The sequence below is a fragment of the Molothrus aeneus genome, chromosome 12, assembly GCF_037042795.1.
Source record: "Molothrus aeneus isolate 106 chromosome 12, BPBGC_Maene_1.0, whole genome shotgun sequence".
Classification (NCBI taxonomy): Eukaryota; Metazoa; Chordata; class Aves; order Passeriformes; family Icteridae; genus Molothrus; species Molothrus aeneus.
The window spans coordinates 19,336,797-19,364,204 of NC_089657.1; the positions used below are offsets into that span (position 1 = coordinate 19,336,797).

Genomic DNA, 27,408 nt, shown 5'->3' on the forward strand with positions numbered 1-27,408 from the left:
AATTAAGTGCAATAAAATTTTCGAGTATTCCTGCTCAAACCCAGAGGTTCACTAGGATCTATCCTTGGGTAAAGCATTTTTTTATTATAATTTTTCTCCTGGTTTACTAGAAAGTCTCTGCTACTTTCTTCCTGCATTGCTTTGGGGCCTTTGAAAAGCTTTTAGAATGTAACAACTATTTTTATGGTAATGTGAAGATCCAGAATAGAAAGTGTTTCTGTCTTTACTGCTCTGCATAAAGAAAAAAAATGTCTCCTTAAAGACTCATCACTCTACCCAGATCAATAATTCAGATTTTCTTGAGTGCTCCATTGTGGTTTGTGCCATCAGAGATGGTCAGCCTGGCCTCTGAACCAGCAAAAAGGGCTGGGAGCCAAAGAACCCAATGAGAAAGGGAGGACACAAAGGCAGCTGACACAGAGCCTCTGACCAAAAATGCTTCCTGGGGCTGCAGGGCACTCCTGCTCTGCTCCAAGGGCCAGAGGAACTCTCACTCCCTTCAGAGGATCTTCAGGTTTCACACAAGTCCATAAATCAGCAGCTGAAGATGCAGGTGAGCTCAGCAGTGAAAGGCTTTGGCTTGGCCTCCAGAGTTTTTAAACTATTCCAGAGGCAAAAGCAGCAAACAGTGCTTGCTCTCTCTCCCATGTCCTGCAGTTCAGCATTTCCTGCACACCAGTTTGTTAAGGTTATCACAAATCAAAATTAAAGAAACCCAACCACTTTAGGCCTGATTTCCCAGAGTTGTCCCTCACTGCCAGTCTAAGGTAGGAAAATACAAAAAAAAGGTGTTTGAAGGGAAGACCAGCAGGAATAGTCTCAGACAGACTGGCTTCAGCCCACAGGCCCAGAACTGTCATTATTTCCATTCAGGTGTAATTAACACAAAACAGATCCCCAGGAAGCTCTGACCTGAGCATTCCCAGCCCAAGAACTACACCCAGACTCAGGGCACCTTTAGTCTGACTGAAAATTAACACCAGCCTCCCCCACAAACCCAGACTTTTGCATTTGGAAAAACATTTTTAGACACATCTAAAAAGCATTTCTTCACAAAACTGAGCTTAACTGTTAAACCTCTTGACACACCCCTAGAATTCCCCAATTCCTGCAGCAAAGTTGATAGACTGCAAGAATTAATAATGAACTTCCTATGCAAAGGTGTCTCCTGATCTCTTCCCCAGTGAGGCAGCTGAGGCAGGCAGTGAGCAGAGGGGAGGAAGGCAGGAAGGCAAGGCCACAGAGGCTGTGGCAGGGCAGTGCAGCCCCAGGGCAGCCCTGCTGTTACCTCGATGATCCTGCTGTCCACGGGCATGGTGGTGCTGACCATGTGCACGTTGGGGGTGGATGTGGAGCGCTGCCTTTGGGACAGAGAGCCCTCAGAGGAAGGGTTGGATGGGTTGAAAGTGAAGGCATGAGGTGTAGAATACCTGTGCTGGGAGCTGAGAAGGAAACAGAGACAAAGGGAGAGTTGTGGTTATTTTTATTTCCCCCTCTGGCAAGTGAAAAACACTGTTCAATGTAACCTGTCCAAAAGCAATATACACACAATTCCAAGCAGAGAAAAAGCTGGGATTTACACATCAACTAAACTACTTGGTCAGCTGAATCAGTCCCAGTTTAATCTAAGAAATAAATTTGAAAAACTTGAAGATCTTGTCAGCTCACATATTTAATTAGTGTGTTTAGCTGAGGTCTGGTTTTGCTGTTAGGAACTTTGCCACAGTTCACCTCAATCCCCATCAAATCACATTTAATACACTGACAAAATACTGCCTCTGAGAGATGAATTCAGGACTGTGAAACTAAACAAACTGCTCATTTCAAGCCTGTTAAATGCACAGCTTAAGAGCTGAGCCCTGAATTTGTAAAGCTTTGCAAGACTGTTCAATGGTTTGCACAGAACAGCCAGCAAGGAAGTCATGAAACCCAACACCAGTTAAAAGGAGGCCAAGGCTAAAATCCAGCTCAACAAAGAGTTCTAAATCACAGCTAAGGCCACTCAGACCATTAGGATCCCAAAACACAAATGTATCTTAATTGAAATGGGCCAGCCCTCACAAAAGATCTATAAAGTTAGTAACTCACTGTTCAACAACACTGGAAATAAGAGTAAGATGGCAAAGATCAATTCCTGGTGCAGTTCCCATTAAAACAAAGAAATAAAGACATAGAACCATTTACAAGTCAGCTACGTGCTCTGTGCCTCATTCCTGCCCAGATTGTTCAAATGGGTGCAGAAAAAACAAAAGCTGGCCTGCTCTCTTCAGCCTCTAGAATTTCAAGGGAAAGAATACAGGCACGTGTTAGGGTCAGGGGACAGGCCCCTTGGGAAGGGACACAAGTTTCATTTCAGCATGAATTAAAACTACAGGCATGTTCTCTTTAGGTATGAGAATTTTCTTTAAGAGGAGCATATTTTCAGTTCCCACTGTTGTCTCCTTAAACTCCTATCTGTCATCAGAATATCAGAGCATTATTTTAGTTATGATGTGAATCATCCACCACGAGACACAAACTCTTGATGCACCCTACCTGATCAGATAAAATAAAATGAATTCACAAAAATACCAAAAGGGAGCCTTGGATTTTCTTAGGCAGGAAAACAAAGGTCTCCAAAAAGCCTTTAATACTCTACCTTAAAATTTTAAGGCTAAAACTTGAAACTATGAAATCTGAAATCAATGCTTTGGTGGATCTAAGAACAAGAAAGAGTTGTCTGTGATGAAGTGGTGTTGCTGCCTTGCACATTCATCCCAACCCTGGATCAGATTGCTCTGCTTTGGAGGAGCTGGGGGTCTCTGGCTGCTTTGGATGGATTGCTTTGAGAGAAGTGTATTTCCCAAAAGAGAAATGACAGGAAATACAAGCTTACCTAACAGGTATCCGGGAGACAGACTCCCGCATCCGTCTCATTGTCAAGGGAGGTAGTGCAGGGACACCACTGTCACTGATATTTGAATTTGGGAACAATCTGAAATATCAACAAAAACAATTACAACTTCAACTGCTACACTACCTCCTGTACAATGCTCTTGAAAGCTGAAATTTTAAAGGGCTGTTTCTTTGCAGCATGATTAGCTTCATGAACACATTCCTATCTTTACATCATGTTTTTCCTCTGTGTACCGCTAAAATCTCTGCCTTCAGACTCCCAAAGAAAAGTTCCACGTGTTCTTTCCAAACTTGAGAGACAAATCTTTCTATATCAGACTTGAGATTTTCCTGAAAGGGTACTTGACCCAGTTAAGTTCTATTCAAACCAGGTAGCACCAAGTGGCACAAGTCATCCTGCACTCTCTTAGTATGGGAAAATGCAGAACCACATGACCAAGTTTAGTTATAAAAAATTACAACCACTAAGAAACATTAGAACAATTACAGGCTTTAACTCTTTTGCATAAAAGGACTTCTAACATAATCATTTTCAACTTTTTGTAACTGGTATTAGGAAAGTATTATCCTCCATCTGTTTTCTCACCATTTTCACCAGTGTCAGAAGCTGAGGTGTAGAACAGGTGAACACTAAACAGCTAAAATCCAACTGAACCATGGCCTGGCTGATTCCTAACATGTGTTGTGTGGGAGGAATTGCTGTCCCCTGCTCAAACAGAGGGCACTGGAGTAACTGCCTGGCCATTCAAGGTGTTTGTTTGCTTGTCCCAGAGCATTAAAATCCAGAGCAAGAACAAACTGCAGCTGATGTGCACGGCCTTTTCCCTGGGAACAGACACTCATTGCTGGCTGTTTCATGAGCTCAACCCACAGTTCTGCTCACAGGGACTGCCTTCCCTACAACCCAGAAGGATCTCTGTGATCAGAGACACAACACCAAGTGTCAGCCAGACTTGCTGCTGCAATAGAGAGGAGCAGTCCTTACAAGAGCTGCCTGATGTTGCTCCAGTCCACACACATGGTTGGCACCTTGGTGCTGCAGTGCTCGTGGAATTTGTAGCCGCACGTCTGACAGCGGAAGCCATTGAGCAGGAACTTCTGGCAGATGTCACAGAAGGCAAGCTTCAGAAATGTCTTCCTGGCCTGGAAAACACAGCCAGGGATTAATCCCAGCTAGTTACCTCTTAATCAGCTCATCAACTGACATTTGGACAGTCAGAGCCCAAAAGAAATAAATAACCACGGTAAAATGCTGTCAGAGCCCCCAGGTTGCTACTGAGCTTAAAACCACACTCAAATATTCTAGAGTGGATTTCCAGGTTGGTTGGACACCTGGGAAGTCCAGAAGCACTGAAGGCTTTATTTACAGAACAAACAATCAAAGAAAAAGAAAAGAATAAGTGTTCTTTTAAACGCAAAAATGATGTTTTTGCTCAGCAAGGTGAAGAGCTGTGCGAGCCAAGAGCTGAGGTTTGTGTTTGTTTCCAGTAGCACCAAAGAGGTGAAAGAGGATCAGACTGGAAGGCCCAGCTCATTTTTTTTGTTAGCCAAAACTCTTGGTGCTTACAACTAACCAATACCCCTTGCATGAGAAATACATTTCTTAGTAATCAAAATAATAGAAGGAATTTGTACTTATTTAAATGGCAGCCTACTTTGTTTTTTTAAAAGCTTCTGGAGTATGAAAAGATTAAAATGAACCAAGTGGTTTCTTCCTCCAGAACCTACTGGGGAGGAGGGTTCCAAATTTTAGCTTCTTCCAGACCTGGAGAAAAATATTCATTTTCTGCTGACCAACTGCAGATGACATTTTCTGTATTTTTTTTTAATGTAATGTAGCAGTAAAATGACTTTCAGGTTTTGCAAATCAATCCCAACCTTTTTAACAGATGTAAAGGACAATCCTTTAGGACTTAGGATTACCACAATGGATTTCTAGAACAAAACAAGAAAAAAGCTAAAATATGGGAACAGAGTTCCTTCCCAAGGAGAAGACAATAATGCAAGGTAAAACTGTTAGGAGTTGGGCATTATCTCTTCTTAAAAAAAAAAAAAATTAAAAATTCTTAAAAATTAAAAAACCTACAAAGCACAAAACCACCTTCTACTTACTTGTTTTGTGTGGAATAAATAATCAATTTTTGAGAAGGAACTACAAGCCTTTCATTCCCCCATAGAACACTCTGTCAAATTACAAAGCAGCATTAGCTCACAAAATAATGTCATTACCTGCAGAATTAACAGCACAAATAAACACTGGACCATCAGTCCAGTAAAGCTGCTGAACTTATCCAGCCTTTTTTGACTGACGAGACAGAAAATGCAAATTTTCTGCCTTTTCTAGACTTTAAAGACATGGGTATCTTACCACAACAGTTACAGACACAGGTATTTATGTAAAATAAAAATGGCACGCATCAGAGCTGTGAAGAACATGCACAATGTGAGCTTGGACAGGCTGTGACACCTGGGGATCCCCAGGGCAATAATCACAATTCTGGCATTTCACTGCAAATTGATATTTAGGGAATGGAATTGGTGGGGAACAGGGGTGAAGGAATCAACCCCAAGTTCTGAAAATCCCTGTGTCCAGAAAGCCAAAAGCTTTCTAATGCCCAAAACATTCTTTGGCCAAATCTGTGGCTCAACTGATGAAATTCTCAGCAGAATAAAGAAAATCTTACAAAATTGTGAGTGGTGAGTGGGACATGGTCAAGGAAGTCCACTCGCAGCTCCTCTCCAATCAGGGAGGCAGCATCTGTGTTCCAATCCAAACGCACTTTCTTTCTGAAAGAGAAAATGGGGACAACAAAATCACCTTGGAGAGAGGTCTGGCCTCATCCACAATTATGTTTTGTGAGTTTTCTTGAGTAAACTGAGAACAAATAGCCAAAAGAGCATAGCTAACCTCTTACAGTGAGCTGGACAGATCTCAGTGTCTTCCACTCAAAAAAATCAGAGGCAACTTGGAATATATTGCAAGTCACCTCTTTTTCTGCTCATTTTTAACATGTTATTTCTTTATAGAATATTTGACATAAAGCACCTGGAAGCTTTAATGGAGTCACAGAAATACCCTTATAAATGTAACAGAAATCTTGAGTGACACAAAATCCATTCTTAGGTGCTTGGGCAGGGACTGGTGACCCCAGAATGGCCTCAGCTGCTCAGAGATGTAACCCCACAAATGCCTGAGGCTGCAGGGAGCTTTAAGGCCAAGCCTGAGAGGTGTGAAGTGCATTAACTCCATGAGATACCTTCACTCCCTCAGCTTGTAGGACAATCATTTGGTATTTAATAGTAGCATCCCCCAGTCCTACAAATAAATAAGGAGTATCTGAAGTGAGACTGAAATCCAAATATTGGGAAGTTGTAGAGGAATGCAGAGCCTTAAAACTGAGCACAGAGAACTGTTCAGGGAAGTGGGCTAAGAATCCCTGGCACTGAATTTACCATCTATAAAGGCAGCACAGAAATGCACCTCAAACATGAAGGAAGGCATCACTTCATCTAGAGCATGGCAAAACCCTCACTAAGGGGCTGCAAGCACTTGAGGGAACCCCTCCATTTTAAATATTTTCAATATTTAGCTTTCAAACAAAAATGAAATTGCCAATACACAGAAAGGTGACAGAGTTACCCTAGAAAAAGGCAAAGAAAGCAACACAAAGTGCTCACAACCAAACTGCTTTAAAAGAAATCAGCCAGAGGGGAAGAAAACATCACTGCTGCTATTCCAAACCCAAGATTTTTACACTCCCTGGGAGGAAGTCTCCCTCTTACCCCTTCGGTTCAGCAAGAAGTCGAAACACTGCACAGCACTCTGGCTGCAGCCCCCTGACCTTCAGAGCCTTCATCAGACAGTCATGCAGGGTCATCCCATTCCTCACGTTCACCTGGCAGCAAGGGGAGAACAACAAAGCATTTACACACGGCTGCAGCTCCTTTAGGCTTTTCCAAGACCATTTTGTCATTTTAAGAAATTCCAGGAAAGCTGCACAAAGTGCACTCCTGCAAAGGACATTCTGAAGGCATTTTATGACTTCGGAGTTTCTATGAAACAGGATTTTACACAAGTAGGCAGCCTACAGAAAGAAGAGAAATGCAGGCAAATGGAGCTACCCCCAGTACAGAAAAAGGTTTAATTTAGATTTCAAGAAACTTTGAGTAAGACTATTATTAGGGACACTCAGCTCCAAGAAACTGAACAGAAGTGTTCCCTCAACAAGTTTCACTTCAGCTTTAACCCCCACATTTCAAGTGAGGAAAATGACAGAAGTGTCATGCAGGCATCATTGTTTAGGTCATCCAACAATGACCTTTCCATGTGCAATATGCTCATGTGCTTTAGAAAATTCACAGCATTGAGACAGAGCAGTAGAGCTTCTCAAAATACAGATCCAAAATAAACCACATCCTCTAAAACCAACCAACTGCTGAGCATCACTCAACCCCAGTGAGACCCTTCAGGAGGGCATTTCTGGTGGCAGGAGCAGGGAGTGGGAGCAGGAGAGCAGTTCTGAGCTGCAGGCAGCCCCCACTCACCACGGTGCGCTGCTTGTTGGGCAGGAAGACGCGGATGGTGTTGCAGGTTTTGGACGTATCCGAGATTTTGCCGTCGTCGGACGCGCGGCGCTGGTACCCAAACTGCTGCACCAGGGTGGGGGAGATGCAGTTGGGGCCATCAAAGACAGAATCCTTCAGCCCAAAGCCATTGCTGATGGTCTTCCAAGCTCCCTGGATGTGCTCCATTGGTGCAGCCTAAGGAACATTGGGAGAGTCAGGGAAACGGCCACGTCCTTCCCTCTGGAGTGGGGCTGCCTCCTCCTCCTCACACAGCAAATCTCAGCCTTTTCTAGAAGCATCTGGAGCTGCCCTGCCTGGTGAGGTGATCAAGCTACACTGCAGGTCCAGCTCACCCACAGCTGCACAATCAGCCTGCTCCTGAAAGCATTTCACTTTATACACACAGACAAGCAGCAAGAGATGTGTAACACCTCAGGGACACACAGCACTTCACCAGCAGGGGAATCTACATCATCAGTGCCTGGGGGGCTTTTCAGAGAGGTGCCCAGAATATGGAATCAGAATATCCTGAGCTGGAAGGGACCCACAGGATCACCCAGCCCAGCTCCTGGCCCTGCACAGCCACTCCAACAATCCCACCCTGCTATTTAATAGTATAATTAAATCCCACCCCTGGCAGCCTCGGGGCTGTGCCCATTCCCTGGGCAGTGCCCAGCACCCTCTGGGCTAGAACCTTTCCCTGATCTCCACCCTAACCCTCCCTGGTCACCAGAATAAAGAGCTCTGGAGGAGGCCAGCACAACAGTCCTGAAAACCAGATATGCCACACAGGCACTAGCCCAGACTGTTAAGAAAAGAGACTCAACAGGAATTACAATGAAAAGAATTAATTAAGGAATCTATTTTTATCACTGATTTTGAGGCTTTGGTTGTTTAGGTTTTTTTAAATACTATCACAATTTACATAGTGTGAAACAGCAAAAAAATATTTCTCAACCTTCACACCCACTATGCTCAGTTGTATTTCAGCACAAATAAACCTGGGACAACTGGGATTGTTCAGCCTAAGAAAAGGCTCCAGGGTGACCCAGCTGAAACCCTGCAGTACCTGAAGGGAGCCAACAAGAAAGATGGGAGAGGGATTATTTACAATTAACAGGACACAAGGAATGGCTTCAAACTGACAGGGAGTAGGTTTAGATGGGATATTGGGCATTAGGAATTGTTCCCTGTGAGGGTGGGCAGGCCCTGGCACAGGTGCCCAGAGCAGCTGTGGCTGCCCCTGGATCCCTGGCAGTGCCCAAGGCCAGGTTGGACATTGGGGCTGGGAGCACCTGGGACAGTGGGAGTGTGGTGGTTTGACAGGAAATGTGTTTTTTGAGATGCTGTGTTTTTGGCCAATGTGGCATTGTGCCAGTGTCAAACCATGACAGGGAGGTGTCCCTGCCATGGCAGGGGTGGCACTGGGTGGGCTTTGAGGTCCCTTTCAACCCAAACCACTTTATGATTTTACAAACATCTCCCAGTGCAAGGACACCAACAACCCTCTCCCTCTGCACACTTCCAAGGCAGCACTCATTTCTGCACATGCAGGGACAAAGGTAAAGGCATCACTGGATTTCTGCCCCAGATATCCCAACGGCAATGCAGCTTGAACTCCAAATTATACTCAAACATCTGATTCAAAATTAGGCAAAAGCAAAGCTGAAATCAAACAACCTGATTGAGAACACCCAGCACTGACTGAGCACCTGTCAGCAGCTGCTCAAGTCTCATCTCATGTGTGGTCCTGCACCTCCTTTGCTGCAAATTGTTTGAGCCCTCCAATACATTTCCTCATGTTTATGTCAGGGAAAAGGCAGCAGCGTTTGTTTCAGTTGAAGAGTTAAAACAATGGAATTCTTGGATAAAAAAGATCTCCACTAATGTTAAAGGTCCATTCTGGGGTGCCCAGAAGGATAAGCTGAATTTCAGAGTGTTTTCCTTCACAGCACATTTGCAAGTACCTTTGGTGCAGACCTCAAGCCAGATCTGACCAGCAGCCAGAAAGGAAATGTAACAACAACAACAAAGTTCCACAGAAAGGTTTGGTTTAGGTGAAGTCATTACCACCACAGGCAAAGCCCAGAGCAGCAGAACCTCAGCCTCAAAGGGAACTTCCAGCCAGTTCCTGAATATCTCCTCCTGCCAACCCCTGCCACTCCTCAATCCATCAGCTCTGCAGGTCCAGTTGTCCAAAAGTTCCAAATGTTTAAATGTCAGTAAGATTTAAACTCCATGCCCAGTCATCTAACAGGATTGAGATACTTGGATTTTTTTTTCTTTTTCAATCCATGGCACATAAATGACAAGAGTTTTATATCTGATGTAAAAAAGGGAATAAGGAATAGGAAGACACGGAGACATTCTGAAAAATGAGAGATAAAACTGAGGAATACAACCAAGTTCACCACACATCTCACAATTCCTAGGCACCAGAAAGGTGAAAAACAAGTTATGTTCAGTTACAACACCCACATAATGCACATGGCAGCTGAAAGAGTAACTACTGAGATGGCAGCAATAAAAACTGAGATAAACTCTTAGATAAGAGGGGAAAGATGAAACCCAGAGAGCTTCTCTTAACTTAACCCCTATGGGAAACTCCTTTGTTTCACCCTTCCAGCTAACAGATGAAACTAAACAAAAAGAGCCCAGCTTGATTTTTCTGCTGAGCTGAGCTAAGGAATTGCAGGACAGCCACCAAAATCTCCTTGTCCCTGCTGACAGAAGTTGACAACACCCCAACACTCCAGCCCTTCTATTTAATATTTTGATATGCTGCCAACAGTTCCTGAAAAAATCCAGAGAAAGCAGGAAATGACAAAGAATTTAAACTTGCAAAAAGTGACTTCCCTGCTCTCAGGGCATTGTCTCCCCCAAACCTGCACACTGAGGCACAGCTACCAGGGAAGATCCCAGCAATGTATTTTAAGGGTGTTGCACACACAGGAAAACACAGACAGCAACTGCTCACAGCCTCTGTAGATCCAAATGTCAGTTCTATCTTTAATTAGGCATTTGCAGCCTTCTCTCCCAGGGTCTTTGCCTCACAAGTGCTGCACAGTGCCAGAACTGGCCATGCCTTGCACAGTCCCCCCTCCCCTGCTCTCTCCTGCCATCACTGGGGTTTGCCACCTCTTTTGGCTGAGGGTTCAGTGCCTGCCAGGCTGGGTTTGCTCCCAAACCATCCCCTTGGAACTGCAGCAGCTCACTGCAGGCACAGAGAGCATTCCCATGCACCAAGTGACCAGCTTGGGGCTGACAAAAGTGACATTAAATGACAGCCCAACCCTGCACATCCCCAGGTGCTGAGTTCTTTCCCTAGGAAATGGAGGTACCACACACACCGTGCTCAGCTCTCCTCCTCCCCGACCTCAGGGTGCTGCTGGGGCACTCAGGAAGAGCCAGCAGCAGGATGAGAACAGAGGTCAGAGCTGGCCTGAAGCTGGCAAAAACCTGCCAAGAGGCCTGAGGGTGGAGGGCCAGGGGAGAGGAAGGGAAGTTTAACAGATCTTCACAGTCTCCTGGGGAGAGACAGGGAATCCCTGCTGGAGAGCTGCTAAACCTGCTCTGGCACCCACTGAACAAGGGCTGGCAGCTGGAAAGGTGGAGCTCCTTGGAGAAACCCAAACTATTCAGAGCCAGCCCCTGAGGGTGCCAGAGGTTCCAGGGGCCCCCAGACACCTCCTGAGCCAGGCCATGAACAGTCTGGTTGAGAACACTGCAATTCTGGCAGAGCATGGGCAGCCAGGTTCACTTCTCAGGCCTTGTTCCAGAGTATTCTCATGGAAGGACAGACAGACAGAAAGCTGCTGCTTAGGAGGTGACTCTGAATGACTTCCACCTTTCTGCTGCCCTCCAGTGCAAAGAAATGTATAAATATCTATACAAAACCATCCCCTTGGAAGTGCAGCAGCTCCCTGCAGGCACAGAGAGCATTCCCATGCACCAAGTGACCAGCTTGGGGCTGACAGCAGTGACATTAAATGACAGCCCAACCCTGCACATCCACACTCATCTACCTCCCTCAGAACCCTGGATGGGCACAGGAGCAGAACAAAGCAGGGAGAACAGCCCAGGCCACAGGTGTGAGCCCACCTGAGCAGGTAAGTGAAGCACAGCCCACCCTGCAGGGCCCTGGCAGCAGATTTACTCCCTTTGGGTAGTTTGCTCCAAGCAGTAATCCATTAAAGGCATTTTTACTCACCACACACAGCTCCCCCAGCATCCACACCAATTCTCTCCAGCAGATTTCTTCCCTTTGGGTAGTTTGCTCCAAGCAGTAATCCATTAAAGGCACTTTTACTCACTACACACAGCTCCCCCAGCATCCACCCCAATTCTCTCCAGCAGATTTACCCCCTTTGGGTAGTTTGCTCCAAGCAGTAATCCATTAAAGGCATTTTTACTCACTACACACAGCTCCCCCAGCATCCACACCAATTCTCTCCAGCAGATTTACCCCCTTTGGGTAGTTTGCTCCAAGCAGTAAATTCATTAAAGGCACTTTTACTCACTACACACAGCTCCCCCAGCATCCACACCAATTCTCTCCAGCAGATTTACCCCCTTTGGGTAGTTTGCTCCAAGCAGTAAATTCATTAAAGGCATTTTTACTCACTACACTCAGCTCCCCCAGCATCCACACCAATTCACTCCAGTGAAAAGATGTTTGAAACTCTGTTCTAAAGAGAAATTTAATTTAAAATAAAGGAGGAAAGATTTTACAATGATGCCTTCATAACTATGGTTCTTCTTAGGTTTGTCTCTTCCAGAAAAAAAATTGCTTTTCTCTCTCTTTCAATTAATTATAAGCATATTTCTGATACATAATCATTACCAGATACTGGATTTATGTTTATGCCATGCTCAAATAATCCACTGCCAGCTGGATGTTTTCATGTATATTTCTAAAAATTTTCTTTAAATCTTTTCTTCCTGCAGCTCATCACTTTCATGAAAATGACTTCAAACAGCCTTTCTCCAACTGACAAACTGCAACAGCAGCATTCAAAGAATATTTTAAGATATTAAAGAACATCAGTCTCCTTGTAGATCCAGGACTGCTGGGAAACTGATCCTGATGATTTTTCTGCTTAGGCTGAACATTTAATATGAAACCAATGTCATTTACTGCTGCAAGTCCCCCAGGACTTCTGCACACTGTGACCAAGAGTGCACTTTTCATTAGTGCTTTTTGCACACATTACAGATTCTGCTCATGAATCACTGGAACAAGTATTAACCCAAAAGCTCTGGAATGTGCACATCTGACAGCACCAAATTCCTGGAGATCAGTCACTCATACACAATCAATACATTCATGTCATTCACTCCAGCTCAAAAGGTATTGGAAGCTGCTCTGACTCTTCCCATCAGCAGGACAAATTGCTGGTGTGAGCTGTTAAAAGTTTCACCCTCCCTCCCTAGGAAATGCCAAAACTGGCACTGGGTTAGGCTGAAAGTTCACAAGTTACCAAGCTGAACTCTCACTCCAAACTTTAGCTACTTTGTCCTTGCTTTTTTCTGGAACAAGCACCCAAGGTTGTTTTTAAAAACAAGTCAAAACAGTTCCCCCTGCCAGCACACAGGCACTGCCATTTTTATCCACACCAATTCCTGGAATTTTGTGTTTCATGGAATACACCTACAAACACAGACCAGCACAGAACAAAGTCCAGAATCCACTTCAAACTGAACACTTTTATCAGTAAATAGAAGCTTGAAAAGCTGCTTAGAAACAAAGTTTTCATCTCTGGCACAAAAAGATCAATGATCCATTGAACTGTGGCTTTTTCTTCTCCCATACAGTAATTAATTGATCTAATATTGCTTGGGTGACCAATTATCTGGGAGAAAACCAGAAATTCAAACCAGACAAATCTCTGTTGTGATCTATAGCAGCATTTTTTAAAAGCAGCTTTTCAGAGCAGTAGAGGATAAATATGGACCCATTCCTATATGAATAAATAAAGCTGTGATCTATTGAAATATGAATGCAGGGAATGAGCTGGGATCAGTGCAACAACCCAGGCCAGATCCCTCTCACATCTACAAGGTTGGTGCTTTCCCTTCATGTGCCCTTCATTTTAAGAGATCAATGCCAAAAAACAAATTCCTCCCTTAGACAACTGACAGAAATTAAAAATTAACAGAAGGAAATGTCAGTGTTCAGGGAAAAAAACCAAGCAGAACAAAAACCAAGAGAAACACATACAATTTCTGCCTCTGCTGTTCTGATCTTGGAAGTATCTTTTCTGCTCTTTATTTATCAGAAATATTCTGGTTTAAGTCACTACTTCAGCCTTCAGGAAAAAAAAATAACACTGGTTTTCCAAGTGGGCCCTAGAGTAAGGAGGACACAAGCAATACAACTCTCAACCTGCTTTCAGATTTATTCATTTATTATTCATTCGAGATCAGTATCTTTTTGGATTTAAAAGCTGCTGTCAGATAAAAACTCTGGCTAGTAAGCACAACCCCAGTGAGACTCCCTGGCTGCAGCACCTGTACTTTGGGCTCTGCTGAGCAGGAATTGGTCACCAGAACAATCTGCACCTTTGGCCACCCTCTGCCTGCTCTCTGTTGGCTCTAACAGCTCAGGGCCACTTTTCCCAGGCAGATCCCAGAAGATCTGTTTGGTTTGTCCTTTCCACACAGAGCATTCCCATGTTAGTCACCCATTTTTTTCCCACATGATTATTTCTATGAAATTCAAACGTGGAGCTCTGATTTTTCCTGCAAAACCACAATTCCTACATTAGAGAAACAGGAGCACTGAAGACCCTGCATCTAAAAGAGGGATAGAGAATCCAAAGCTTTGCCTTTCCCAAAGCAAAAAAGCAATCCCAGGTAAAAAGTTAAATGCAGCAGGTGTTTCTAATCAGTCAGAGTGTTTTGAAATTGGATTTAAGTACAGCTGCAGAGTTTATATAGATTCACAAATCAGTTTATGGAATTGCTATTGAAACAGCAGGAAAGGAAAAAGCAAGCAAGCAAAGTGCTCATAGATTTTGTGCAAGTTTTCCTTACAAAGCACCAGAACTCTGTCATCAAATAAAATTTCCACTTCTCTTTCTAGTATAATGTTCCATAATCTTTCATCTCATCTGCTTTATCACTATTAAAGCTGAAGTGACATTTAAGTCGTGCTCCTTTTTGAATTCAGTAAGCTCAAACTCATTACCAGAAACAAAAAGCACTGAACACTGCTCTTTATAGCTGCTGGTACCAGAATCACATTATGTGACAGCCCTGCCACTCACACTTCTTCTTTCTGTGCCATAATGTTGAATTCTGTCAAATTCTCCAAAGGGAGATCCACAGAGAGATCTCTTTAACGTGGGCCTTGCTCTGCAGACAGAAGTGGGACTCCAAGTGTTCTGTCTTTCTTTACGTGGTCAAAACCCTGGAGAAGCCTTTCTTCTCCCCCAAATCTCTCAATCAAGTGCACATACCTTCCCAGCCATGTGCCCATTTGCATTCTGCACTTGCTCATGCCAATTGTTCCCAGTCTGAAAGCCCCAAACTGTGTTTGCAGTTGCCTGGAACTCATCCACTTTACAGCAAGGATGAAAAAAAGTTACTCAAATGTCAGCAATCCACCAAATGCCCTTCCCACACGAGTTCTCAAGGATTAAACAAAAAAGTGACTGAGACCCTCAGCACAAAGAATGCCTGGCTCTGTCCTCCCTCAGCCACATGGAGGAAATGCAGCAGCACTGAGAACAGCCCAGGCTGAGAGCCTGGGCAGAAGGAACAGCCTGAGGATTATTAAAGAAGCTGCAGGGAGCTCACATCTCTCTGCACAGAGACCTGCAAGGTGCTGTTCACCAGCCCTGCACAGCACAGGCAAGGCTGAATTCATGAAATGAATTAAAATCTGTACATCCAGCCTGGCCAGGTGCTCCCTGCTTTCACTGCAGCCAGTAAATGGATGTGATGAAATGTGGGCTCTGTACCAGCCCTGCAGTGCCACGTGGAGGTCAATAATGGCATTCCAAGAGCTTGGAAACATCACCCAGACGGGCACAGGGCAGGGCACAGGGACACAGCACCTGGAGAGATCCTCTGGAGATGAACAAATATTTTAGAGCAAGAGGCAACTGGGAATAGCTGGACTTCTCCTTCTTTATTTTCATGGTTTGCATGCACCTGTACTTGCCAAGAAACCTGAATGAAATGGCAAATAACAACAGAATGTACTTAAAAATTTAAGACTCTATACAAGAAAAAATACTTAAGACTATGTCAAACATCTACTGTCCTGAGAGCCTCCAAAAGAAATTATACTCCATTTTAACATTATCTTATTAAATACACCCATGAAATTACAGTTCTGGTTTGGGTGGGTTTTTATTTACTTAAAGTGCCATAGCAGCCTTTTTGTTTCAGAGATAGAGTTTGAAGATAATGCCACAGACAGATTTACATTAGGTCTGGATTAGTCCCAACAGACCTGCACTTGTGTGGAAAGGCAAATGCTCTTTGGAAAAGACAGGCAAATATCAAGAGCTGAAGTTCTAAACTGAGGAAGGGCTTTTCCCCTGCAAAGTAAATATCCAGGGAGACTGACTCAAGCAAGAGCTAAGTTAAATACACACTTCTGATAAAGCAAATCCTGTAACAACTGCAGCTCCAGATGGATTCTGGGGCATTTTTCAAAAAACAAAAAGTGGATTTGAGCAGCAGTGCAAGAATCCAAGCACAGAGGGGCTGAGCTGAGTTTCCCCCCCTGAAGGGAAGGTTCAGGAATCTCCAAAGAAAGGAAGGGGCAGGAGAAGGAGGAAGGGAAAGATAACAAGAGAAAGTTATTTATACCTTTAGTTTTCCTTTCAGCAAATGAAGTCCTATGACAAAAGGATGAAGCACATCATCTGTGGAAGACAAAAAACCAGAAGATATTTCCATTTTAATAGACAAACATATACATGCACTACATACCAAATAAATAACAAAAAAATGACAGCAATGATAAATGATCATCCTTCTGCTTTCAGAGTTTTCAGGGTCTTCCAGCCTTTATTTCATGCAGCATTTCAGTGTAAGGAGACACAGAGTGCACAACCACCAAATGTTACCCAGCTCAAAAGCATTTCATTCTTCTTCCAGAACATCAGAAAAAAATCTTTTAGCTAAAAAATCTTCAGCTAAAAACTCACTGAAGTAAAAATTAAACAGGATTGAACAGTCCCTTCTCAGACGTCAGCTCCTCACTCAGACAAACACCTTGCTGACTCACAGATGTTGACAAATCTTGGAGACAAAACAAACAAACAGTAATAAGCAGCCAAGCCTCTGAAGGCTCTCTGTATCTTGCATAAAGCAGCAACTGTAAAAGGGAGAATTCCTAGGGAAGCTGAAGAAATCTTGATGGGATCATCCCCACACAAAGGTTTCTCTTCTCCAGACCAAGAAGTCACAGACTCCTCATGTCTTTCTAAAAAAATGCAATAAAAAAATCAACAAGAGATTTTATATTGGCAGCTCGCTTCTGGTTACAGGTATCTTCTCTTCTGGACAGAGCAAATGGGGAAAAAACTCAAATGGATAAATAAAAAGAAGCTGCAATGATTTTACCAAACCAGCAAACTCTCAAAGATTAACAAGAAACCAGATCAATGCTTTGGGACCTCCACCTTGAGCCATGTTCAGTCATTTTCCAAGTGGAATCTAGTGACACCCTGAACTGTGGATTGACCCTGCTTCCACCTAGCACAGCTGTCTCCAACAAACATTAAGGAATGTGGCACATAAAATACTGTAAATATGCTTTCCATCATGGAAAAAGACAAGCAGGGAGACTGGGGACAAGGAAGGAATTCAGGTTTTCTCACACCAGAGGAAAAGATGAGATCTTCAGTTATAACCAAATACAAGAGATGGCAGTGAGTCACTAAAATGGAGAATGTTACATGAAAAAAAAGGAGAGAAAACTGATGGGGAAATTTCATTTACAGAATGAAAACCCAAAGCATTTTTACAGTACAATCTGTAAGAAGAAAAAGAAATCTCATGCATAAATCAAGAAGAGACAGCACAGCATAAAACAAGTGTGATAGGCTGAAGAAGCAGGTGCAGTATTTCTATCTGCCACCACAGCAATAAGACAGGAAAAATTACTTTTTTTTCATGAGAGATGAAGAGACACATGACAAAACAATCAGTAAGAACATCTGCTAGCAGAACTGGCAAACATGAGGGTTTAAGGAATGAGAGTTGCCAAAAAGCCCAGTTTACTGCAGATGTGAGAGTCAATGGAACCTGGCTGGAATTGCTCAATGAGACAAAGGCAGAGCAGAGGGAGAGGACAACCCCTGTGTCCTGCAGGATTTCCACCTGAGCTGCTCTGAGGAGCAAGGCCAGCACACAAATTCATCACTCAAACCATTGCCTTGGAAAGACTCTGCCCCAAACCTACTCCTAAAGGCACAAAGAGCCTCAAGCACAAAAGCTTGAGGTTTGGGTTTCAGTGGTGTCAGTCACTCCTGAACTATGGATTGATGGTTTTAGAAAACACACCTTGTATGTGGGGTAAGGAAATCCCAAATGTCAGACATTTCAGCAAGCACACATCTCCACTGGATACCTGTGCCACTGGACCCCCCTGGCTCACTGGCAGGGCATTCTTGCTGTTTGCTCCTCTTTCCACCACAATATTACAGCATTTTGTCACTGGAAGTGCTGGTAATTTACTCCCAGAAAAAAAAGAAATATTAATTTCCTATAGTGTGCAAGAATACAGAATAAAATTTAGTCAACATCAGCCTGGCCTTTTAGAAATTAAGACAAAAACCTCATACTCCACTGATTCCTGGGCTACACTGTTAATCCCCATCTTTAAAACTCACACTGCCTGTTCAAAGTCTCCACATGAGAAATTGAGAAAGACAAAATAACCAATATACAAAGGAACCCAAAATTTAAAGAAAAACTCTGCCAGACATAAAATATGCAAAAAAAAAAACCTGAAAGAATCTCTTGTAGTCACAGTTTTGTGCTGAGAAAAGAAAAATATTTTTCAGTGTAAGACAGCTTTTATGTCAATCTGCCCAATTTTACTGAACATTTTCTTCACTTTGTAACAGAAAATGATTCCAGGTAGTGTCCTGTAATTCAACATCACAAGGGCAGATCTTACTGGAAGAGGTAAAAATAGCAGCAGGGAGCATGCCAAAGGACAGTCTTTCCACTACAGGGGCAGTGCTTACATTGCAACATCAGCTGGCTCTCTTTTTATAACCTCACCATTGCAGTGAGCCGCTTACACCCGCAACCCAAAAGGCTGCAGAAATCCCAGAGGAAGCTGGGCCTGTTTCTGAGCTGCAATCAATGCCCTGCACCACCGGGAGCCCAAGGCTCTGCTGCAGCACTGCTCCTGCCTGTGGCAGCTTTCTAAAGCACCCAGCACACCTAGGGCTGATGTCACTCACAATTCAGTGCATTCCTTGTCAAATGTCAGCATCAAATTAGAGCCTGGCACATTTTGGTGCTCCTTTTGGCTGCAGCACACTGGAATCTCCTTAATTTACTGCATTTTCTGGCAGCCCCAGACCCACCCCCTGCAGAACTCCTGTTATCCCATTTCTGAGCCTGGCACAAGCCCTCCCCAGCCCTGAACCCTCGGTGGGTTTTTGCCACGTTTCCACACAGAGATAACAAGCAGCCCAAGCTGAGCACTGCAGCTGTGAGGCCAGGGATCAAACAAAGGCAGAAATGCTGTTTTACCAGCACAGACTCTGCTCCACAGCCAGCAGCTTGGCTTGCAGGTGACCAAAAGTGCTTAGCTTTCTAATTAGGCACCAGGGAGAGCTGCACCCTCCCATCTCAGCACCACAAACAGGTTCCTGCCTGCTCCTCCTCCACAGCAGGATTGATTGGACACAGCTCCCCAGAGCCACTGGAGGCACAGCGAGAGGAAAGCCTGGGAAAAGCAGGGAGTCACTGAGCTGGCACAGGTGCTCTCACACTTTTCTGCCTCAATTAAAGAAAAACTGACTGATCATCAGTAAATTGACCTCTCCTGAAACCTGCAAGCCCTGGAATAATCAGAGATGTTGGTTGTTTGCACACAGTAGCCCCAGCACTGGGTCCTTGTTTTAAAAACTAAGCATCAGCCTCGTGCAAAATCAAGAGTAAATAGAGTTTAGACATTTCTGCCATACTTTGAATGCATGAATTTTATAGTGCAAGTTTCACCAAAAAAAACCCAAACACGTCAAATTACAACACAAATACACAAGAAATGAAAAATATTTTAATGGGGTTATGCAATAGATTGGACCTGAAGGAATTCAATTGCTATCAGAAATCATCAAAATAAGGAAAATATTAACCCAACAGCAGCCTTAGAATCAACAATTACCAGGTAAGTTCTGAACTTCAAGAATTGAAAGAAAATGTCTTCTTGCCTGTGAAGGTGGAGTCACATCCTGTGCCAACTTTCAGAGAAACTTTAGAACAAAGTTTCTAAGTAAAGTTTAAACAACCCTAAGTTCCCATGTATCAAAATTCACCTTTCCAAGTGAAAGCTGCACAGGCAATTACAGGCACTCTTACCTCCACATTAAGTGGAATTAAAATCTACTTTACTTTCTCTTTTACAAGAAACTTTTAATAGTGTACTTTCTATGGTAATGATTTGGAAACAATATAAATAGCATTTTTTGGGTACCAATAAATTAGGAATTTAAAAAAAAAATTAAAGTATGATTAACCAGTATTTTTTCTTCCCAGCAACACTTCCAGTCTAATGGTCTTCCCTACAATTGCTCTGCTTTGCAGGGTTCTCTCTCTGTGCTCCATTTCTGCAACAATTCCACACAAACAAAAGGGAGTACACACATCTGCACCTCCCCACCACACTCCTTCAGTTTCACCAAAAAATTCTTACATAAAATCTCAAGTTTATTAGACACAAATAACATCTGAATAAAGAAAAAACAATGATCATTTAGTCATCTCTGCCACAGGTAGCAAGTGACTAAAGAGAGCAGTGCTAATGTGGTGTGCTAATAGACTGAAAAACCACTATAAAATACTGAAAGTATGAGCAGACTTTGAGCAAACACACTTAAATGGCTGAGAACAAGAAAAAGGAATATGCAAAAACCAGCAGAAATTACTGGCAGAGCTGACAGGGACATACACTGGAAGCAGTCTAAGAGACATTAGAGAAAAAGGAAAATTGGCCATATTTAAAATATGAACTATTTCAATAAATTGTAATATTTAAAATATTAAAAGAATAATGGTTAAATTATTTCAATAGAATATCTTAAATGTTTTCCCTTATGAAAGCATTGGAGACATCTTTCTTCTAGTTCTGCACTATCCTGCACCCCCCTCTTGGTAATCTGTCAACTCAGGGTTCCAAAAATCCCCACTTTCAGAACTCCAGCTGGTTCTACGGTGACATTTATGTAACACAAAACTCTGCTGGGGGCCCAGAGCCATTTCTTAGCGCCTGAACCTCTGAGGCAGCTTTAATTAGTGCAGTTAACCCACGGCACACCCAGGGGCGAGCTGGGGAAGCAAGCTCCCGTCTCTGAACTAAAAATACCCAATGGCTCATTGGCACAGCGATCCTGGCTGCCCATGGGAACGGCCCGGGCTCCAAAACCCCTGTGGCAGCTGCTCCACAACCGAGGGAAAGCACGGCAGGTACAAACCGAGCTGAACCTGAGGGAAAGCTGCAGTGCCCGGTGACCCAGGGACAGGCACAACACACAGGGAGAGGCTGAGAGCCACAACTGCAAGGGGAAACCATGGCAGGTACAAACCTGAGGGAAAACTGCAGTGCCCGGTGATACAGGCACAGCACACAGGGAGAGGCTGAGAGCCACACAGGAGGGGAAAGCACGGCAGGTACAAACCGAGCTGAACCTGAGGGAAAACTGCAGCACCCGGTGATCCAGGCACAGCACAGAGGGAGAGGCTGAGAGCCACAACTGCAAGGGGAACCCACAGCAGGTACAAACCGAGCTGAACCTGAGGGAAAATTGCAGCACCCGCTGGTCCAGGGACAGGCACAGCACAGGGGGAGAGCCTGAGAGCCACACAGGAGGGGAAAGCACGGCAGGTACAAACCGAGCTGAACCTGAGGGAAAACTGCAGCACCCAGTGATCCGGGCACAGCACAGAGGGAGAGGCTGAGAGCCACACAGGAGGGGAAAGCACGGCAGGTAGAAACCGAGGTGGACCCGGTGATTGAGCACCGGGGAAAAAAGTATTAGGCTCTTTAAACATAGTAGGGCTGAGATGAGGTGGGTTTGATGGAAGGCTAGGCCTAGGCTGCTTAGGATGAAGGCTGAGTAGAAGCTTAGGTGGTGGTAGGACATAAAGAAAGTTATAGGGTGGGAGCTATAATTTGTTGAGTCGAAATCAACCGTCTTAGTTCGACTAACTTCCTGTTATTCTGCTCATTCTAATCTGCCTTGAATTCATTCGTATACTACTCCTAGGGTAAGGAGGAGGATAAGTGAGGAGGTTCAGGTTACTGCAGCACCCAGTGATGCAGGCACAGGCACAACACGGGCTGAGAGCCCACAGCTGTGAGGGAAATCATGGCAGGTACAAACCAAGCTGAACCTGAGAGGGAAAACTGCACCGCCCGGTGATCCAGGCACAGCACAGAGGGAGAGGCTGAGAGCCACACAGGAGGGGAAACCACAGCAGGTACAAACCGAGCTGAACCTGAGGGAAAACTGCAGCACCCGGTGACCCAGGGACAGGCACAGCACAGAGGGAGAGGCTGAGAGCCACACAGGAGGGGAAAGCACGGCAGGTACAAACTGAGCTAACCCTGAGAGGGCAAACTGCAGCAACCGGTGATCCAGGCACAGCACAGAGGGAGAGGCTGAGAGCCCCCAGCTGTGAGGGAAAGCACGGCAGGTACAAACTGAGCTAACCCTAAAAGGGAAAACTGCAGCGCACAGGCACAACACAGGCTGAGAGCCCACAGCTGTGAGGGGAAACCACAGCAGGTACAAACTGAGCTAAACCTAAAAGGGAAAAAACTGCAGTGCCCGGTGATCCAGGCACAGAGGGAGAGGCTGAGAGCCCACAGCTGTGAGGGAAAGCACGGCAGGTACAAACCGAGCTGAACCTGAGAGGGAAAACTGCACACAGCCCGGTGACCCAGGCACAGCACAGCACAGAGGGAGAGGCTGAGAGCCACACAGGAGGGGAAAGCACGGCAGGTACAAACTGAGCCGAACCTGAGATGAATCAAAAACTGCAGCGCCCGGTGATCCAGGCACAGCACAGAGGGAGAGGCTCAGAGGGCGGAGCTGGAGACAAGGTCCCACTGCACAGCTCCTGAGGCAAACACGGCACGGGTGTCACGCTCACCACCTGCACTCGGGATTTGAAGGCGATTCTGCCTCAAGTGAAGAGCTCTGATTTAACCGTGCTCTGCTCCCTTGCTGCCTCCAGGAGCAGCACAGAGAAATGACACCTGCACCTGCACACAAACCCCGCAATGGCCACCCTGCTGTGCCACACAAACCCAGGGCTCTGCTGCTAAAATCTCTCCTTTCAATCACATGGACTACATCACTTCAAAATAGGACACTTATAAACATGCTATTTATTAATGATCAGCTCTAATTCCTAGCTCTGAAAATGCCTTTCTCATTTACAAATGACTCCAGACCAGCACTTTGTTTACCCTCATCTGCTGTGTGCACTGCAGCATTTCAGTACACAAATGACCATATTCTATTAAACTGTAAAAGGTCAGTACACAGTGCTGCAATAAAATCAACTTTGTGTAAAACAGATGACATTTATAGTACAAACACAATATTCAAGTCACTAAAGGAATAAACGTGAGCCAGCTGCTTTTCAAAGCAAAAGCGTTGTTTACAAAAAAACAGCGCACGCAGCAAGAGCCAGCAGAGCTCGGAGAATTTTTCACAGAACTTGGGCCAAAAGAGACTTTCTCTTCAGAAAAAAATAAGAACATCACTAAACATGGGTTACCCATACAGAATAAATTGTATCTGCTTCATGCTGTCTCAAAAGCCATGAGCTAATGCATGCTCATGGCTAAAATACCTTGGTAATTTGTCATAAATTCAGAATTCTTAGCCAAGTCTCTACTGTTACATCAACTCCTCTTTCAATTAATTTGTAAAGCTGAACAAATGTTTCCACAACCTTATTCAATATAGTGGATATATTTCATACTAGAAAACACCAAAGGGTTTTGCAAAGCAATTACACAAAATCAATCAGAATCGGTACAATGCAGAGGTAAACATGTCTGTTTACAAATTAAACTTATGTGAAACTTACTGAAATCATGCTTCAATCACAGTGCTTGGTAAATCTCAAGTTTTCATCTTGTTTTGATGACTTTTGTTGCTTCCCCAAATAAAGATCACTAACTTATGCAATTTAATGATTTTATTATAAACAGAACTCTAAATACTGTTTTTCATTGCACACTCTTTAGATATCTGTGTTTCTAATTTAGAAGATGGTCCAGGAACTTATTTCTTACAGCACAATCATCCTGCTCAACCACCCATTTGCACACAGAGGCCAAACATTCATTTGTTTCCTGAACTGCCATGAAAGTTTTGGAAATGCAGCTGCACAAATCCCATTAACTGGTGGCACCAATTGTCCTGCCTCTCCTGCAGCAATTCCTGGGTATTTCCCATTTTTAAAGTTAGGCAGAGGCACAAAGAAGGGGACATTCCTACAGGATATAGAAATAGGAAGCCGAGGCGTGGGGGAATTCCCTGATCTCCATCAGCCAGGGCATCCCAGCAGGAGCACATCCCCAGGAGGAGCCCAAAGCCACGGAAATCCCTCCCCCCTTCCCTCCGTGTGTCCGTCTGTCCCTCCGGCCAGGGGCAGCCCCGGGAGGCAGGAGCAGAGCCAGCACGGGAAGGGGAGGAGCAGAAGCTCGGGGTGTTGAAGGAGAGCAGCAGCAGAGGGGAGCTGCAGGTGTGACACAGGCGTGGCAAAGGGACCCACTCTGGCAGCACAGCAAAGCACAAATGAACGGGGCTGTGAGCAGAGACCCAAACACCAGCCTGCACTCAACTGCCCGAGTTCATTGCTCTACCAACTTAATGAGCAAAATAAAAACCATTTAAACATCAATTCAACTCCTGCACTGAATCTTGACTGAAGGCTCTTTGATAGAAAATAATTCCACCTAACAGCTTTTGCTTCCCATCTCCTACAGGAGCTTGGAAACCAACAGCTCTGAATTTAATGTTTTCCAACAAGGAAAACGTGATTTTCTTCTCAACTCCTGCTTTTCCAACAGCACAAAGAGGCACATAAATAATCTGGAGGGAGGAGGGGAGGAGATGTCCCAGAAGAAATTACTGCTGATGTAGCGTACCAAGAAGTGCTGAGCAATGATTTCCGTGGGTCATGGTTGTGGTTCAGAAAATGAGCTCTTTTAATAAGATATAGTAAGGCCAGCCCTGAGACAGCAGTGACTTCATACGTCATTTGAACAGAATGCACTGTTGGTTAAGAATAAAAAATGGAAAAGGAATTAAACTGAAAAAAATAAGGTTTAGATCTTCTTTGGAAAAAAAAATAGGCTTTTTTCCTGCCATTTTCAGCTTTTCCTTTAAAGCAGGTTAATCTGCAATGTTGCACAATGTTGTCCAGTCCTGAAAATATTAAGAATAGCAACAAACCATATGAAAAACATATTCCAGGACTCTGAAAGCATCACTGCCCCAACCCAACAATGCTACTTCACTTCTGATTTAATAATCTAAGATTAAATTGCTTACTACATTAATCAGTCACCATATTCATTTCATGAGCACACACAGAGATCCCTACATCTTTCATGATTAATTGCAGCCTCAGGGTTTGCCTGCAGAAAATTCTCATTAAGACAAACCAAACTAAAGCCACTTCCATTCTGAGTGGGTGTCCCCAGAAGAGATTTAAGAGAATTGCCTGGAATTAACTCTCACATTCATCAACTCAATCTCTGCTTCTGCACCAACACTGCAGACACATCCTGAAGAATAAGCATGCCCATTCTAGTTTGGCACAATGCAGTGATCCTTCAGGCAATAGCTGCAGCTGAGCTTTTCTGAAGGATTAAAATAAAAAACATCTTCAGGTATTTTAAGCTGGCTTCAGTTTTGGAAATACTCTGAGTTTTACACCACTGCAGATCCTTCTGCTTCTGCACACCTATAAGCTGCAGCTGGAACACAAACCATGCTGCAGCAATCCCATTGCAACTGGTTCTGCAGTCCCTGCACCTCTGCATGTCACTCCAAGGCTAAGAAGGAAAGCAATTCTGCACGAGTCATTTGGGCTGTCACAGGTGAGTGGGACAGGCAGGCTGCAGAGAAAGAGAGGCAGAAACAGGACAGGGCTGGAACTGCTCCTGCAGAGCACCACTGCTACAGGCAGGGCTGAGCAGCTGATAAGGACTCAATCTTACCCCTGACTGCAAATGTCCAACGGATTTTAACTTGCAAAAAATAATCAAGCAAGCAATTCAGACCAAAGAGTGCCCAAGTAGAAGGAATTCAGTTGTGCTGATACACCTAAAGGCGTTTTCTACTCCCAGTTCAGCAGACTATGGATGACACTAACAGCAGGGTCAGGCAGCCTCGCTGGAAGTGCAGGAGGGACAAAGCCACAGCATCACAGCGGGGACCCGGGGAGAGCGGGACAGCACAGCCCCGGCTGTGGGCAGGGCACGGCTCCAGCTGTGCGGGATGCTCATCCCACTGCTCATCCTCCTCATCCTCCCTGCACAGGGCACGGCTCCAGCTGTGCGGGATGCTCATCCTCCTCATCCTCCCTGCACAGGGCACGGCTCCAGCTGGGCGGGATCCTCATCCCACTGCTCATCCTCCTCATCCTCCCTGCACAGGGCACGGCTCCAGCTGTGCGAGATGCTCATCCCACTGCTCATCCTATGCGGGATGCCCACTCGCACTCTCCTGCACAGGGCACGGCCCCAGCAATGCGGGATGCCCGCTGTTCACTGTCCCTGCACAGGGCACGGCCCCAGCAATGCGGGATGCCCGCTGTTCACTGTCCCTGCACAGGGCACGGCCCCAGCAATGCGGGATGTCCGCTGTTCACCCTCCTGCCCAGGGCACAGCCCCAGCAATGCGGGATGCCCGCTGTTCACCCTCCTGCACAGGGCACGGCCCCAGCAATGCGGGATGCTCCCCCGGGCGCTGCGGGCCCACCCTCGCGGCTCCGCGCTGCCGCTGACAGGCGGCGGCCACGACCCAGCCCCGCTCCCCCCGACCCTCGGGCACCCTCGCCCCGCCCCGGCTCTCTCGGCACCGATCCCCTCGGCCGGGCCCGGGCAATCCGGCCGCGAAGCTCCGCGGGCCCGAAGCCGCCCGGTTCTCCTCCTCCTCCCCAGTGTCCGCCGGGGCCGAGCGGCCGAGGCGGCGGCCGGGTCAGCGCGCCCGGGGCCGAGCCCGGAGCGGCGCCAGCGCGGAACGCAGCGCCGCAAAGAGAGGAAATACGGGGAACGGTTCTCCCGCTCGCCCTTGGCGCTCCCCGGCCACCCGTACCTGTGTCCCGGGCCCCCGGCGGGTCCCCCGCGCCCCGGTGCCGCCCGGCGCCGCTCGTTCCGCGCCTCAGAGAAAATGGCGGCCCCGCGCCCAGGCAGACATTTATCCCCGCCCATCGCCCGCTCGGCGCTCGACGCCGTCCCTGCGCCCGCCTGCCCGGCCGCTCCCGCCTCCCCGCCTGGCGCGGGAGCGCCGAGCCCTGGATCGGCCGCTCCGCCCCGCCGCCATTTGGGAGCGGCTGAGGCGCCGCGGGCTCGGCGGCGGGAGGAGGGAGGGAAAGAAGGAATGAAGGAAGGAGGCGATCCCGAGGGGATCCCGCCGCCGCCGCGCCTCCAGCCCTGCCCGCCACCCGGCCTGGGAGAGCGGCATGAGCGCTGCCGCCGCGCCGGTGGGCGGCAGAGCC

The 27,408-nt window shown here is 45.7% G+C and overlaps 1 protein-coding gene across 6 annotated transcripts in view; it reads right to left on the bottom strand.

Annotated features, from left to right (window-relative positions):
* Window positions 1-27,095, bottom strand: part of RAF1 (Raf-1 proto-oncogene, serine/threonine kinase) — a 40,861-nt gene extending 13,766 nt beyond the window's left edge. For 4 of the 6 annotated variants that reach the window (XR_010784393.1, XR_010784392.1, XR_010784391.1 and 1 more), the window contains exons 1-7: window positions 16,285-16,382; window positions 7,441-7,656; window positions 6,679-6,791; window positions 5,580-5,682; window positions 3,881-4,038; window positions 2,876-2,974; window positions 1,289-1,442 (exon numbers count right to left, since the gene is read on the bottom strand). Coding sequence is in view for 3 of the 6 variants with exons in the window: in XM_066558138.1 (XP_066414235.1) it covers window positions 1,289-1,442; window positions 2,876-2,974; window positions 3,881-4,038; window positions 5,580-5,682; window positions 6,679-6,791; window positions 7,441-7,656; window positions 16,285-16,374 (933 nt within the window). In the remaining 3 variants the exon portion in view is untranslated. Of the gene's footprint in view, window positions 1-1,288; window positions 1,443-2,875; window positions 2,975-3,880; window positions 4,039-5,579; window positions 5,683-6,678; window positions 6,792-7,440; window positions 7,657-16,284; window positions 16,383-27,005 lie in introns of those variants that run through there. The other 2 variants (XM_066558139.1, XM_066558140.1) reach the window with 2 other exon arrangements.
* Between the last annotated feature and the right edge of the window lie 313 nt (window positions 27,096-27,408).